This window comes from Camelus dromedarius, unplaced genomic scaffold (genome assembly GCF_036321535.1).
Source record: "Camelus dromedarius isolate mCamDro1 unplaced genomic scaffold, mCamDro1.pat HAP1_SCAFFOLD_114, whole genome shotgun sequence".
Lineage (NCBI taxonomy): Eukaryota > Metazoa > Chordata > Mammalia > Artiodactyla > Camelidae > Camelus > Camelus dromedarius.
Genome location: NW_026989787.1, coordinates 3,124,911 through 3,140,182, shown reverse-complemented (window position 1 = coordinate 3,140,182; position 15,272 = coordinate 3,124,911). Strand labels below are relative to the sequence as shown.

Below are 15,272 nucleotides of genomic sequence, written 5' to 3'. Positions count from 1 at the left end.
TCCCACCCAGTATGTTTGGCCTGAGGCTTCCCGGCCCTTAAGCCTACAGGTTGTCGGGTGGGGCTGGGTTTTGGTGCTAATGATCCAATCAAGATGTCAGCCTCCAGGAAAGCTCACACAGATGAACACTCCTGGAATATCAGGCACCAGCTTTTATATCCCCTGGGTGAGCCACAGCCTTCCCCTATGTCCCCAGGAGACATTCCAAAACCACCAGGCAGGCCTGGCCCTGGTTCCTATGAAATCACTAGTTCTGCCCTTGAACCTGGCACACGTGAGATTCTGCATACACTTCCCAAGAGTATGAAGTCTCTGTTTCCCCCAGTCCCATGGGGCTCCTAGAGCTAAGCACCCCTGGCCTTCAAAACCAGATGTCCTGGGGCCTCCTCCTCCTCCCAATGCTGGAATCCCAGGCTGGGGAGCCTGACATGGGGCTTAGAACTCCTGTGGGAGGGTCTTTGTGATTCACTCTCCAGCCTGTGGATAGCCCACCCAGGCGGGTATAAGGCTTGATTATACTATGAGCATGCCCTTCCTACCATCCTGCTGTGGTCCCCTCTTTATGTTTCCAGTTGAAGATCTTTTTTGCTAGGTTCATTTTTTTGATGCTTGTTTAGCAGTCAGCTGTGGTTTCACTGTAATCGCGAGGACAGGAGAGCTCATGGAGGCCTATCAGCTGTTTTTCAGCAAAGTGTCACTGCAGGCCAGAAGGAACAGCCATGATATATTTAAAGTAATTAACGGGAAAAACCTAGAACTTAGGCTACCTAGTCAGCTAAGTTATTAATCACAATTGACACACAGTTCAAGAGTTTCTCAGATAAGCAAAACCTGAGTTCATCAATCCTAAACTGACCTTATAGGAAGTATTGAAAGAAAGGTTTTCTTTACCTGAAAAAGACCAAAAAATAAGAACTTGTATGAAGGGGGAAAATCCCACTTTTAGGGCAAAAATGAAGCAATGGCTGTGAATCAATCACTTAAATAAGCCACTTCAAAGACTAAAGGACAAAAATTGTAACAACAACTATAATTACAGCAAACACTTATACAAGGCATATGAAGATATAAAAAATAAAAGCAAAAGCAAAAAAAGGGAGAGGAGTAAAACAGTAAATCTTTTAGAACTTATATGTCCTTAAATAACAATTACTTTAAGGAAATTAGATACTGTAACAGAGCGAAATATATGAACCTCATGGTAACCACAAATCAAATACCTACGTTAGATATGCAAAGGCAAGTGAGAGAAACACAGATATAACAATAAAGAAAATCAACCAACCATAAGAGAAGAGCATGAAGGAAGGACAGAGAAGAACTACAAAACCATTTGGCAATGTAGAAGGATAAAACATTAACATACAGAAATCAGTTGCATTTCTTTACACTAACAATGAAATGATAGGAAAAGAAAGCAAATAAATAAATAAATAAATAAATAATCCCTTTTAAAATCACATTCAAAACAATAAAATACTTAGGAATAAATCTGGCCACGCAGGTGAAAGACATACATGGAGAACTACAAAACATTGATTAAAAAAATTAAAGAGAACTTAAAGAAATGGAAAGATATCACATACTCTTGGATTGGAAGAATTAATATTGTTAAAATGGCCGTACTGTCCAAGGCAATCTACAGAGTTAATGCAATCCCTATCAAGTTACCCGGGACATTTTTCACAGAACTAAAACAAATAATCCTAAAATTTATATAGAATCATAAAAGATACAGAATTGCCAAAGCATTACTGAAGAAAAAGAATAAAGCTGGAGGAATGACCTTCCCAAACTTCAGACAATATTACAGAGCTACAGTCATCAAAACAATGTGGTACTGTCATAAAAACAGATACATGGATCAATGGAACAGAATAAGGATCCCAGAAATAAACACACAGACCTACAATTAATCTTTGGCAAAGGAGGCAAGATACATAATGGAGAAAAGAAAACCTCTTCAGCAAGTGGTGTTGGGAAAACTGGACAACAGCATATAAATGACTGAAGTTAGTGCACTCCCTCACACCATACATAAAAAATAAACTCACAATGGCTTAAAGATCAAAATGTAAGACATGACACCATAAAGCTCCTAGAAGTGAACACAGGCAAAGCATTCTGACATAAATTGTAGCAATGTGTTCTTAGGTCAGTCTCCCAAGGCAAGAAATAAAAGCACAAATAAACAGATGGGATCTAATCAAACTTGTAAGTTTTTGCACAGCAAAGCAAACCATAAAGAAAATGAAAAGACAAAATATGAAATCGAAGAAAATATTCACAATGTGACCAAAAAGGGCTTAATTTCCAAAATATACAAATAGCACATAAAGCTCAGTAACAATGACAACAAAACAAATGACACAAATCCCAAAACAGTGTGAAGACCTAGTCATTTCTCCAAAGAAAACTACAAATGGCCAACAGGCACATGAAAAGATGCTCAATGTTGCTAATTACTGGAGAAATTCACAACAAAACTACAATGAGGTATCACCTCACACCAGTCAGAATGGCCATCATTGAAATGTCTACAAATAACAAATGTGGAGACTTTGGGCAATGGGAACATTCTGGCACTGTTGGTGGGACTGCAAATTGGTAAACCACTATGGAAAATTCTATGGAATTTCCTTAAAAAACTAAAAGTAGGCTGCCACGTGATCCAACAATCCCATTGTTGGGCTTATCCAGAGAAAACACTAAATTAAAAAGATACATGCATCCCAATGTTCAAACAGCACTATTTACAAGAGCCAAGACATGAAAACAACCTAAATGTCCCTTGTCAGATAAATGGATAAAGAAAAAGTATTTTATATATACATACTAGAATACTACTCAGCCATAAAAAATAATGAAATGATACTATTTGCAGCAAAATGCATGGATCTAGAAATTGTACTAATTAAGTTGGTTACAGAAAGACAAATACCGTATGATATCATTTTTATGTGGAATTTAAAACATGCCACAAGTGAACTTATTTACAAAACAGAAACAGACTCACAGACTTAAAAGACAACCTTAAGATTACCAAGTGGAAAGCAGGAAGGGGGATAAATTAGATGTTTTAGACGAGCAGATAGAAACTCCAATAGATATAAACTACTACATATAAAATAAAAATAAAAAGAAGGTCCTCCTGTATAACACAGGGAAACTTTTTCAATATCCTGTAATAAACCATAATGAAAAAGAATAAGAAAAGGAATATATATGCATATCTATCTATCTATCTATCTATCTATCTATCTATCTATCTATCTATCTATCTAAAGGACTATGCTGTACATATTCAAACAAAATATTATTATCTGAATTAAGCCATTATATAAACATAACAGAATAACAGTAGACTATATTGAAAATGCAGTACTGGTCAAGATTCAAAAATAACTGTTCAACACCCACTTATGATAAAAATTCTCACCAAAGTGGGTATAGAGGGAACATATCTCAACATAATAAAAGCTATATATGACAAACCTACAGCCAGCATAGTACTCAATGGTGAGAAACTCAAAACATTCCCACTAAAATCTGGGACAAGACAAGGATGCCCACTATCACCACTCCTATTCAACATAGTCTTGGATGTCCTGGCCACAGCAATCAGGCAAGAGAGAAATAAAAGGGATCCAAATTGGAAAAGAAGAAGTAAAAATCTCACTATATGCAGATATGATACCACATATAGAAAATCCTAAAAATTCCACACAAAATCTACTAGAACTAATCACAGAATTCAGCAAGGTAGCAGGTTACAAGACTAATGTTCAAAAAGCAGTTGCATTTCTTTACAGTAATGATGAATCAACAGGTAAAGAAACAATCCCTTTTAAAATAGCACCCAAACTAATAAAATACCTAGGAATAAATCTAACCATGGAGGTGAAAGGCTTATACACAGAAAACTCTAAAACATTGATTAAGTAAATTAAAGAACCCTTAAAAAAATGGAAAGATATCCCATGCTCCTGGATTGTAATAATCAATACTGCTAAAATGGTCATACTTCCCAAGGTAATCTACAGATTTAATGCAATCTCTTTCAAATTACCCAGGACATATTTCACAGAAATAGAACACATCATAATAAAAAATTTATATGGAATCACAAAACACCCAGAATTGCCAAAGCATTACTGAAGGAAAAAAGTCTGGAGGATTAACTCTCCCAGACTTCAGAAAATACTACAGCGCTACAGTCATCAAAACAGCATTGGTAGAAAACAGACATATGGACCAATGGAACAGAATAGAGAGCCCAGAAATGAACCCACAAACGTTTGATCAACTAATCTTCAACAAAGGAGGCAAGAATATACAAAAGAATACAGTTTCTTCAGCAAATGGTGTTGGGAAAACTGGACAGCAGCATGTAAATCAATGAAGCTAGAACACTCCCTTACACCATACACAAAAATAAACTCAAAATGGATCAAAGACTTAAACATAAGACAAGATACAATAAACCTAGAAGAGAACATAGGAAAAACATTATCTCAAAAATATTCTCCTAGGGCAGTCTACCCAAGCAATAGAAATAAAAGCAAGAATAAACAAATGGGACGTAATTAAACTTACAAGCTTTTGCACAGCAAAGGAAACCATAAGCAAAACAAAACAACAACCTACATCTGGGAGAAAATTTTTGCTAAAGATGAAACTAACAAAGGCTTGATCTCCAGAATATACAAGCAGCTCACATGACTTAATAAGAAAAAAAAAAACCAAACAACCCAACCCAAAAATGGGCAGAAGACCTAAACAAGCAATTCTCCAAGAAGTAAGTACAAATGATCAATAGGCACATCAAAAAATGCTCAATATCACTAATTATCAGAGAAATGCAAATTAAAACTACAATGAGGTATCATCTCACACGTGTCAGAATGGCCATCATTCAAAAGTCTCCAAATGAAAAATGCTTTAGAGGCTGTGGAGAAAAGGGAACCCTCCTACACTGCTGGTGGGAGTGCAGCGACTCTGGAAAACAGTATGGAGATTCCTCAAAAGACTAGGAACAGACTTATCATATGACCCAGTAATCCCCACTCCTGGGTATATATCCACAAGGAATCCTACTTCAACAAGACACCTGCACCCCAATATTCATAGCAGCACTATTTGCAATAGCCAAGATATGGAAACAGCCTAAATGTTCACTGATAGATGATAAAGAAGATGTGGTATATTTATACAATGGAATACTATTTAGCCATTAAAAAGACAACGTAACACCATTTGCAGCAACATGGATGTCCCTGAAGAATGTCATTCTAAGTGAAGTAAGCCAGAAAGAGAAAGAAAAATACCATATGAGATTGCTCATATATGCGGTCTTAAAAAAAGAAAAGAAAAAGACAAATGAACATCAACACAAAACAGAAACAGAATCATAGGCATAGAATACAAGCTTGTGGTTGCTGGGGGGAGGGGGGTGGGAAGGGACAGACTGGGAGTTCGAAATTTTAGATACTGACAGTTATATATAGAATAGATAAACAAGATTACACCGTACAGCACAAGGAAATGTATACAAGATCTTGTGGTAGCTCTTGGTGAAAAAGATTGTGACAATGAATACATGTATGTGCATGTATCACTGAAAAATTGTACTGTACACTGGAAACTGACACGTTTTAAACTGACTATAACTCAATAACATAAAAATTTTTAAAAAGTAGGTAAACAATAAAAATAATTAAATAAATATGCAAAACATTTTGAGATCCCCAAAATAACTTCAGTCACTTTCTTGTTCATACGGTTCAGAGCGTAGGAGATGGAATGAGAGCCAGACCATCATGAATTGATATGTTCAATACTCTATTTGTTAGGCAGGTGACTTAATCCATATAAATCTCATTTTCCACATATTAAAATTGAGAATACTATTATTAATCACATTGTAGTCCTACTATGAAATTAAAATATGGTAATATAACTAAACTACAGTGGCTTACTAAATAGTTAAAAATGTAGTCATCATTATATTGTTACTAATACCTGTACAGTAATTATGTAGCAATTTAAATGTTCAATAAGTATATGACTTCATTAAACATGTATTTTTAATATTTAAAAAATTACTGTGAATTATCCCCTTAACAGAAAAGTACAATGATAAAATAATGATTAAGTAGGATAAGTGTAAAAAGATATTTAATAAGACTCACTGACTAGTCATGAAAATAACTCTTAGCAAAACTGTGAAAGAAAGCAACTTCCATGACAAAGTGAAAATAACCAAAACAGTATAGTGCTGGCTTGGAAACAGACACGTATATCAATGGAACAGAATAAAGCTCATAAATAAACCTGTGCATATATCAACAATTTATGGCAAGGGAGCCAAAAATATATAATGGGGAAAGAGCAGTTTCTTTACTAATCAGTGTTGGGAAATCTGTATAAGTATATGCAGACAAATGAAAATGGGCACCTATCTTATTACCAAACAAAGTCAACTCAAAATGAATGAAGAAACCATAAAACTACTGTTAAGAAAATGTAGGCAGTAAGCTCCCTGACATCAATCTTGCTGATGAGATTTTGGATTTGACACCAAAAGCAAAGGAAACAAAAATAAAGATAAGCAAGTGGGATTATATCAAACTAAAAAGCTTCTGCACAGCAAAGGAAATTAACAAAAACATGAAAAGGTACCTAACTGAATGGGAGAAAAGGACTGCAAATAATATAACTGAAAAGGGGCTGATATACAAAATATATAAAAAAGCTCCTACAACTCAATAATAACAACATTAAAAAAACCCAATCTGATTACACATGAAAAGGACCAGTATCACTAGTCATCAGGGAAACAGAAATCAGTACCACAAGGTATCACCTTTCATGTGTTAGGAAGACTGTTATCAAAAAGTTAAGACATAACAAGTGTTGGCAAGACATGGAGAACAGGGAAACCTGTGACTGTTGGGAACGTAAATTAGTGGAGCCACAAATTTAAACGACATGGAATTTTCCCAAAATACTAAAAGTAGGGCTACTATATGATCCAGCAATTCCACCCTTATTTTTCTGAAAGAAATGAAAACACTAATTTGAGAGGAGATCTGCACGCTCATTTTCACTGCAGCATTAATTCAATAATCAAGATACGGAAACAACTTAAGCATCCATCAGTGGGTGAATGGACAGAGAAAATCTGGTATGTGTGTATATATCCAACAAAATACCGTTAAGTCATTAAAAAGAATGAAATCTTGCTATCTGCATCAACATGGATTGACCCTAAGGGCATTCATTATGCTAAATGAGATAAATCAGACAGAGATAAACATGCATGGCTTCATTTATAGGTTGGAGCTAAATAAGACAAAATCAAAAAAAGCTCATAGATACAGAGAACAGACTAGTGGTTGCCAGGCGTGGGGAGGAGAAGAGGGGAAACATTGGTGAATGGGGCCAGTACATACAAAGTTACATTTACAAAATAAATAACATGAGGTCATGACACATACAGTTTGGTGACTATAAGTAATAATACCACATAAAATATTTGGTATTACTAAGGGAATAGAATCTTATCACAAGAAAAAAATGTAAATATATACAATGATGGAAGTTAACTAAATTTACTGTGGTTATCACTTCACAATATATGTAACTATCAAATCATGTTGTATACCAGAACCTAATATAAAGTTATATGCCTATTATATCTCAATAAAAACAAACACAAAACAAATAAAAATGCTATACAATTTGTAAAAGGATATACTTGGGATAATGTGAACATTTAGCAACATTAGTAATAATTAATAATAATAATAATAATAATAATATAATATAATATAATATAATAATAATATAATAATGGTAACCGTGGGCACTTCCTTTGGTGATCATTGTGCTGGCTTAACTCACATTATCTCACTTACAAGACCATCAATCATAAAAAGATCTGTATCAAACAATTTTACAAAGAATGAAGTTGTGGCTTGGAAAAGTTAAGCAATTTTCCCAAGACAGCCAGTGGCAGAGCCAGAACTCAGCCCTATCTTTCAAGCAGCTAGAACCTGGAACCAGAACAAAAGTGCACAGACTGATTTTCATCCTACTAGACTACGTCTTGCCACCTAATCACTTCTGATTCCGGACACTTCAAGTCTCTAAACTTCAGTGTTCATTTATATACAAAACAGGATACGAAAACCTGCACTGCCTATCCTGCAAAGTTGTACTGAGAAAGAACAGTGTTAACGTTGCTTTGAAAACTATAATAAGATGGATAGATACAAGGAGGACAGGCAGTCGCCACAGCGTGGTGGTACCACCAGCCACAGCAGCCTGGTAAGAGCATCAGCACAGGTGAGTTATCATCTCTGCACATTGTTCTTAGGGATCTTCCTGCTAAGTAAAAATATCTAAATGTAACTGAAAAGAGTACAGCACATCCAGAATCAGCTCATTAAAAGTGTTGAGGGTTTGATGTGTGTGTCTGTTTTGTTTTGCTACACAGAAGAGGGCTGCTATTATTAACTCTGAGCAACTGTCTAATTGTGGTTCTGTAGTAAAAATATATTTTGGGTCCTATTCTTGCAATTTCTGGAGTGGGTGAGGAAGGTGGGGGTGGCAGGGACGGGCTTACTCTATGGCACAGTAACGTATGTCCACACTAACACCCTTTTCTGATGAGTCAGTGCAGCACTGTAGGATGAGCAATGTGGGAATAAAGAGAAGGCATCCTGCACCAGGCATTAAGTTTCATAGAGCCCAGGTGCCCAAGTACAGGAATCACACACTCAGCAGTCTAAGAAAATGCAAACAGCACAGCAGAGGAACATAAAAAGGCAGCAAGTTCTTGTCTTTTGTTCAAAAACATAAAGACAGTTCAATTCTGCTTTACAGAAATCTGCAACCATTCAGGCAGGTCCTGCAGGCAGTTGCGATTATCCAGGTCACTTCAGCTGTAGTTACTCCTCCTCCTGTGGAAGAACTCTAATAAAGATTTCCATCTTTATTTCTTTACCAATAGAAATTCCACTCAAAGTATTGTCCATATTCTTTGGAAGGAAAGAGACTGAAAACTGGCTTTTTACTAGACGGAAATGCAAAGTGAGGTGCAGACAAAGGAAACAGAAAACTGAATCTAACATGAGTGAGCATGATGAGTCCAACAATATTTAGAATCCAGACAGGAAGAAACACATTCAGAGCAACATGAACTGGGAAAAAAAAAAAATAAAAGGAAAGAAGGGAGCTTTCTGAATCTGATTATCTAAGTGAACTGATGATGGAATAGAAAAGAATAAATGTGACTCCATACTAGACCTGTTCCTTTGATTTTAACCCTGTGCCCTGTTTCCTAGGCTCAGACTTGCCGGCTCTGCACCTTTTGTAAAACAATGTTGCCAATAGTCTGAAATATACAGGAGAGCCTGTTCCCAAGGCTCTGACCTTTAAGGATATTTACACTTTTCCATTCATGTGAAGATAACAAGTTGCAATAAAAAACAACATTTGTTTTGTTGGAGGCTTACATGGACACCATGATCTCACCCACCTGGACAGCTGCAAGAACACAGGATTCCAAGAACAAAGAATTCCTACATCAAGAAGTTTGCAGCAACCAAGCACTCCCCCTCCTTTGTAGTACAAAAGGAGCCTGAATTCTGACTTGGAGAAGATGGTTCTCCAGGACATCAGTCTACCATCTCCTGGGTCAGCCAACTTTCTGAATAAAGTCACTATTCTTTGCCCTTATACCTCATCTCCTGATTTACTGGCCTGTCATGCAGTGAGCAGAATGAGTTTGGATTCAGTAACAATAACCAACAATACAATTAATGAGCAAATACTGGAAGAGTTTTCTCTGTAATGAACCAGATGCCAGCTTTCACCTCTTCTATTCAATACTGTACTGAAGACACTGTCAGGATAATAATGCAATAACAACAACAAAATAGGAAGCATAAAGATCAAACTTTAAGTGAGAGAATTGCCACTGTGTGTGCATGGCATTATTATATGCATGGAAAACCCATCATAATCCAGAGACATTCACAATTAGGAAGTGAATTAGGGCATGGTTACTGCGTTGAGGATCAGTGTATAAAATCAACTGGATTATTCTGCACGAGCAAGAAAGAAATGAAATAAAATTAACCTGCAAACACCAGACCGGCAAACAAGTATCAACAGGAAAAAGAATCAATACAGGATTAACTTATACAACATTAAAAAAAAAAAGCTTCAGGCCTTGTGAGGCCTGGCCTGCCCAAACCACAGGGGCCGTGAGGTCTCCCCAGCCAGTCTGGGTCCAGCCCGGGCTGCGGGGCGCTGTGCATAGGCCGGCAGGGGCCCAACATCGGCCTCCCTTTGCAGCTGGCGCTCTCACCACACTGGCCCTGGTCAGATGTCCAGTGCCTCTTTGCCAAGGTGCTCTGGGTGATAGAAATTTTAAAAACAATCAATGTAAGAAAAACACAAAAAACCAACAGGAAAGTGAGCAGGCAGTATGAAGGAAAATAAGCCCAGGAGGCTGACAGACTTTCTAAAAGGTAAATCCCCTGATGCAGGTCCAGGTGAGAGGATCCCAGTGGAGCCCAGGACAGGAAGCCAGGAGGCAGGACCACCAGGGAGGTGACAGCGCCCCCTGCTGTGGGAGGGTCCGGGTCCAGGACTTCCAGTGGGGACCCCAGGTCTTCTGCCTCAGTCTCGGCCCCCACTGCATCACCAAGCACAGCCCCACATCACCACCCCCAAGCTGGGGAGGATTCTGATTGGCCAGGTCAGAGAAAGTCATATAAAATGTGGCTGTCACACAAGAGTCAAACTGGACACTGTCAGTCTGTCACACAAGAGACAGGACTCAACTGTCATCACAGCACTTCTAAAGAAGAAAGCTTAATTTCAGCGTCCAACCAGGCAAGAAGTTGCAAAATGCTCAAATGAACGAGTATCAGACTCACATATTCATCAACTGAGTCACCAGCGGTGGGAGAAAAAATGACCCTGTGCTGCTGAGCTGGCCCATCAGCGTGATCCCAGTGCGCGGACAGGCTGATGGTTGTCTCTCCAAAGACTCAGATTCCTCGGTCTGCTGCATGGTCCTAAATAAAGCAACACAATAGAGTTAGTGGCCTGTCTGTGAGCAGGTGGGCATGGGGTTGGAGGGAGGGTTATAAAAGAACTGTACACAGGTCAGAGTAACTGCATCCAGGGATGTCACCACTCTGGGGTATTTCCACCCCTGTGATAAAATCCGCATCTCCTACCTTTCTCACGTAGACCCCTAGACAGCAGAAAGTGCTCCATTCAGAGCTACAGTTACGTGCTGAGCTTTTCGGGACAGAGACTGGGTTGGAGCCTAAATGTACAGACTGGGAGAGAAAAGGATTTTAACTACGCTGACCACTTCCCGCTGAATGAAACACAGAGGCTGAGCCCTCACGTTTCAAAAGTGCTCAGTTGGTGAGAAGACCCAACGCAGGGCAGGAGAAGGGAAGAAACCTCTCCTTAACCCAGGCCCCAGATGAGAAAACAGCCCAATGACACTCACTCAGCCCAGAGGGCCCTCAGACTGAATGTGAACGTGGGAACCGGGGCAGAAGTGGGCGCCAGGCCTCCCCTCACCTGCGCAAGGTGGCGGAGGCTCTCAGCACCCCCCTCACCACCCACCTGCCCAGCCTTCCTCACTGAGTCACAAGGGAACTGGACGGGAAGGATTTCAGCCTCATGTGTTTGGCCCCGCCTGGGGCTGGGATTCCCCCTCCATCCAAGTAGAGCGCAGTGATGTTCACGGAATAGGGTGCGTCTGGAACCAGCTGCTCGAAGTGCACCGTGGGGGTGTTTCCTGGCACCACAACCTGGAGGGGAGGACATGCCAAATTCTGTCTGGTAACAACCCAAATGCTTACTCACACTTTTATTAGCAGAATAATGTTTATAGTAAAGGACTGAGCCCAGACTCAGCAGAAGGCAACCTCTGTGCTACTTTGTGACATCTGCCCAGGCCACAGCATTACATGCACTTTTCCCTCAGAAATCCCCTCTCCACTAAATGTGAGTTCACACTTGGCCCTTGGCATCCTCAACAACCTCCCATTTATGTTCCTGGGGAAGGTTCTCAAATACAACATCCAGGGCTTATGATAGTGACCCCAAAGCACCCCGAGTGTTAGAGACACTTCTCAGGGAGAGGTTTTTCTATTAAAATAAGAGCTACTCCATGCGATGGACAAGGCCAGTGCTCTCTGAACACGTCCTGCCGCACACAAGGGTGTAAATCAACACTCGGACAGGCTCCTCGTGTGCTTATGTTTGTTTACGGTCACTGCTTCTTTTTGTAAAGTCTAATAAATTTACTTTCCCTCAGGTTTTCTGACACTCTCCCTACTCAAATTAGTAATTTCTGCTCTTTATATTATTAACTTACTTAGAAAATAGAATAGTACTAAGACAGATTGGGCAGTCTATTAAGAGCCAATGAAGGCAAACTTTCAGGTAGGTTCCTAACAAAGACGTGTGTGTTACAATGAAAGCCCATATTGACAAGGTCTATCAATGACTTGCATTTACTACTGGGGTTTTTTAACTCATATAGCTAATTTACATTTTCCCCAAATTCATTTTTGCTTACTAACCCTGCAGTTCATACCCTTACAATTTAATTCATGAAAAGCAATCACTTAAGCATTGTACGCGGGCATGTTTGTGGCCTGCATTCTCACAGGCTGCTGAGCACAACACAAACATGGGACTAAATTCATCAGGAAATGAGTGTGCACGTGACACAGGGCCACAACACCTGACCTACTGTCCTGCGCCAGCAACTACAGCAGGAGGCGCCATAAAATCTACAAAATTCTTCTGCCAGCTCTAACATGACAACAGTACTTACAGGTTCGGGGGCCTTTTGCCAGCCAGGGGAGCACACACAGCGCGGTGCTGAGGCCCTGGCCAGGGGCGGGGCCCAGCCAACAGCCTGGCTGTTTGGGGTCAGACTGTACACTTGGGCATCTCTGGCCACTCTTCTCACCACTGAGGAAAGAAAAGCCAACATGTATTTCTTACGTCTATTTATACATGTCAAGATTTTGTAATCACTTCTCCTGAACTTTCGCTCTGTAGCAGGATAAAATACTGTCCTCCTTAAACTTTGAATTACCTGCATAAAAAAGCAGATGAAAACTCTCCAAATCCACATTTAGCCAAACTTTGCCAACTAGGGTCTTGGTCTCTACGGATGCTAAGTTGTTGCCAATAAAAAACAAAGGAGTAAAATTAGTAGTACTTGGTTGGCCACAAAAGGACAAGGGTCAAGGGCAAGAAATTGGAAAAGAAGCTTCAGTTTTCCAGCACAGGTCATGGAGAGAGAGACAAGAGGATTCTACCACCTCTGCCTCTAAATGAGAACTGACAACACCGAGGACGCCCAACTAACTGGCAGCTAGGTTACCTGGCTTCGATCATTCGTTTCTTCTCATTGAACAGACAGACACTGAATGTCTTCTGTGATTCAAAGAAAAGGCAACATAGGGAGAAATCAAAGATACACTCAGTTCTCAATTAACTGCCCCAATAGGGACTTAGGAAAACATGCAAATTAAATCCATATATTATCCCCAAACCCCACTTTAGCAATAACATCATTTTTCTAGACCACTAATCTTTTGCCAAAAGAATTCATCCACACTTGTTTTCTTTTAGCCACAGCACATATATTTTTAAGCCAAAAAAAAAAAAATTAGATGTATGCACCAAAGCCTTTAAACAATACTACAAAGAATTGCAAAACCACTATAAACTGGTTTCTCGAGATGTTAATAGCAAATGAAAGCAGAGATTTTCAATGCAAAAAAAACAGTTCATCAGCAGAGAAATGTGCTATCGAGTAACATGACCAAGATTTCAACAACTGACACTGAAATCCAGTAACAAAACGCTGCTTCAAATTTATCAAGCACAAAGCAAAACTCATGAACTTTTGTCAGTGACAGAGAATACTGATAACTATGTACACATTTACAAATCCTGAAGTTACCATTTCAGAATGCCATCTTTATTTCATACACTAAAATATTAACGATTGGTGGGGGTTGGGAGGTAAACTATGTGTAATTGTTACATTTTTATTCCATCATTATGAATTACCCAAATTTTCTTTATACTTTAAACTTAATGCTATACTAAAAAGCAAAATGCATCATGAAAACGCTAAATTTGTCTGTCTTCTTACTTCCATGTCCTTCCAGTATCTGGTGTATGCACTCCATCACCCTCAGGATAGAGGGGAACCACTGTAATGGTGTCTGGGGCATCCGGCTGCTGATTCCTTAGAACGACATCATTGGTGTTCCCAGGGATTGGCACCTAAAGATTTTAATAAAATGTAAAGTACTTGATTTGAAAACCTTGTACAAGAAATAATACTTTGAACAACCGAATACTCAAAATACTAACTCAAGACCAAGTCACGAAGGAGGTTCCGGAGTATTGGGACCTAAGGATATGCCCCCATATGAACTGTTTTAAGAGGTGATGATGACCTCTCTGCACACGCCCAACTCCTATTTGAAAAGCCCCTGGAATGATTTGATCCCCCAGCCCCAGTCCCCCAAAAGCCCCCATCACCCAGGCTCTGAGGCCCCAACCGACCACCCTCCATCAAGTTCTACTGAAGGAACATGAACTTCTTCAGGGCTACAGTAAACTGGTTAACTCTTGATCTCTACTTTGCAATCTACAGTTGAAACTAACACACACTTTTCCTTACAGAAATAGTGACCAGTTCCTTCATACCACCTGCTGCGGGTGCATATAAGAGCTTATACTGACCAGGATTTTGCTCTGTGTGCTCCCAGCGAACGTGCAAAGTGCTGGTGGAAGGGTCATACACTGAGGTTCCTCACTGTATTCAAAGGTTCTGAAATGCACAGAAAGCACATCATGCGTGACCCTAACAAACCAGCACACACAAAGACCAGGTTTACTCAGGGGTCCTGGGAACCCTAGAACACAGGATCCCTTTAGTAGGTGCCCCACAATTATCTGTTGAAGTAGTGAATAAAGGAAAAAATGTCTGTGATCATCGGGTACATGTCTCATCCCTCCACATGGTATTGTAGCCTCAGATTACACAATTTTTTTTTGTCTGTGTTATCCTAGAAGGTAATAAACAACTTTTTCCAAGACCAGAGGCAGATAACTCCAGTAAGGATATTAAAAACAATTTAGATCTTGCGGGGAGGGTATAGCTCAAGGGTAGAGTGCATGCTTAGTGTGCACGA

General features: G+C 39.4%; 1 protein-coding gene across 1 annotated transcript in view; it reads right to left on the bottom strand.

The window, feature by feature from the left end:
• LOC105091828 (collagen alpha-1(XII) chain) overlaps positions 1-14,900 on the bottom strand; it is a 32,710-nt gene extending 17,810 nt beyond the window's left edge. The window contains exons 1-5 of the mRNA XM_064483801.1: positions 14,821-14,900; positions 14,222-14,355; positions 12,884-13,023; positions 11,662-11,849; positions 10,953-11,093 (exon numbers count right to left, since the gene is read on the bottom strand). Of these exons, the coding sequence (XP_064339871.1) occupies positions 11,067-11,093; positions 11,662-11,849; positions 12,884-13,023; positions 14,222-14,355; positions 14,821-14,877 (546 nt within the window). The 5' untranslated portion in view covers positions 14,878-14,900 and the 3' untranslated portion in view covers positions 10,953-11,066. The remainder of the gene's footprint in view (positions 1-10,952; positions 11,094-11,661; positions 11,850-12,883; positions 13,024-14,221; positions 14,356-14,820) is intronic.
• Positions 14,901-15,272: the final 372 nt, after the last annotated feature.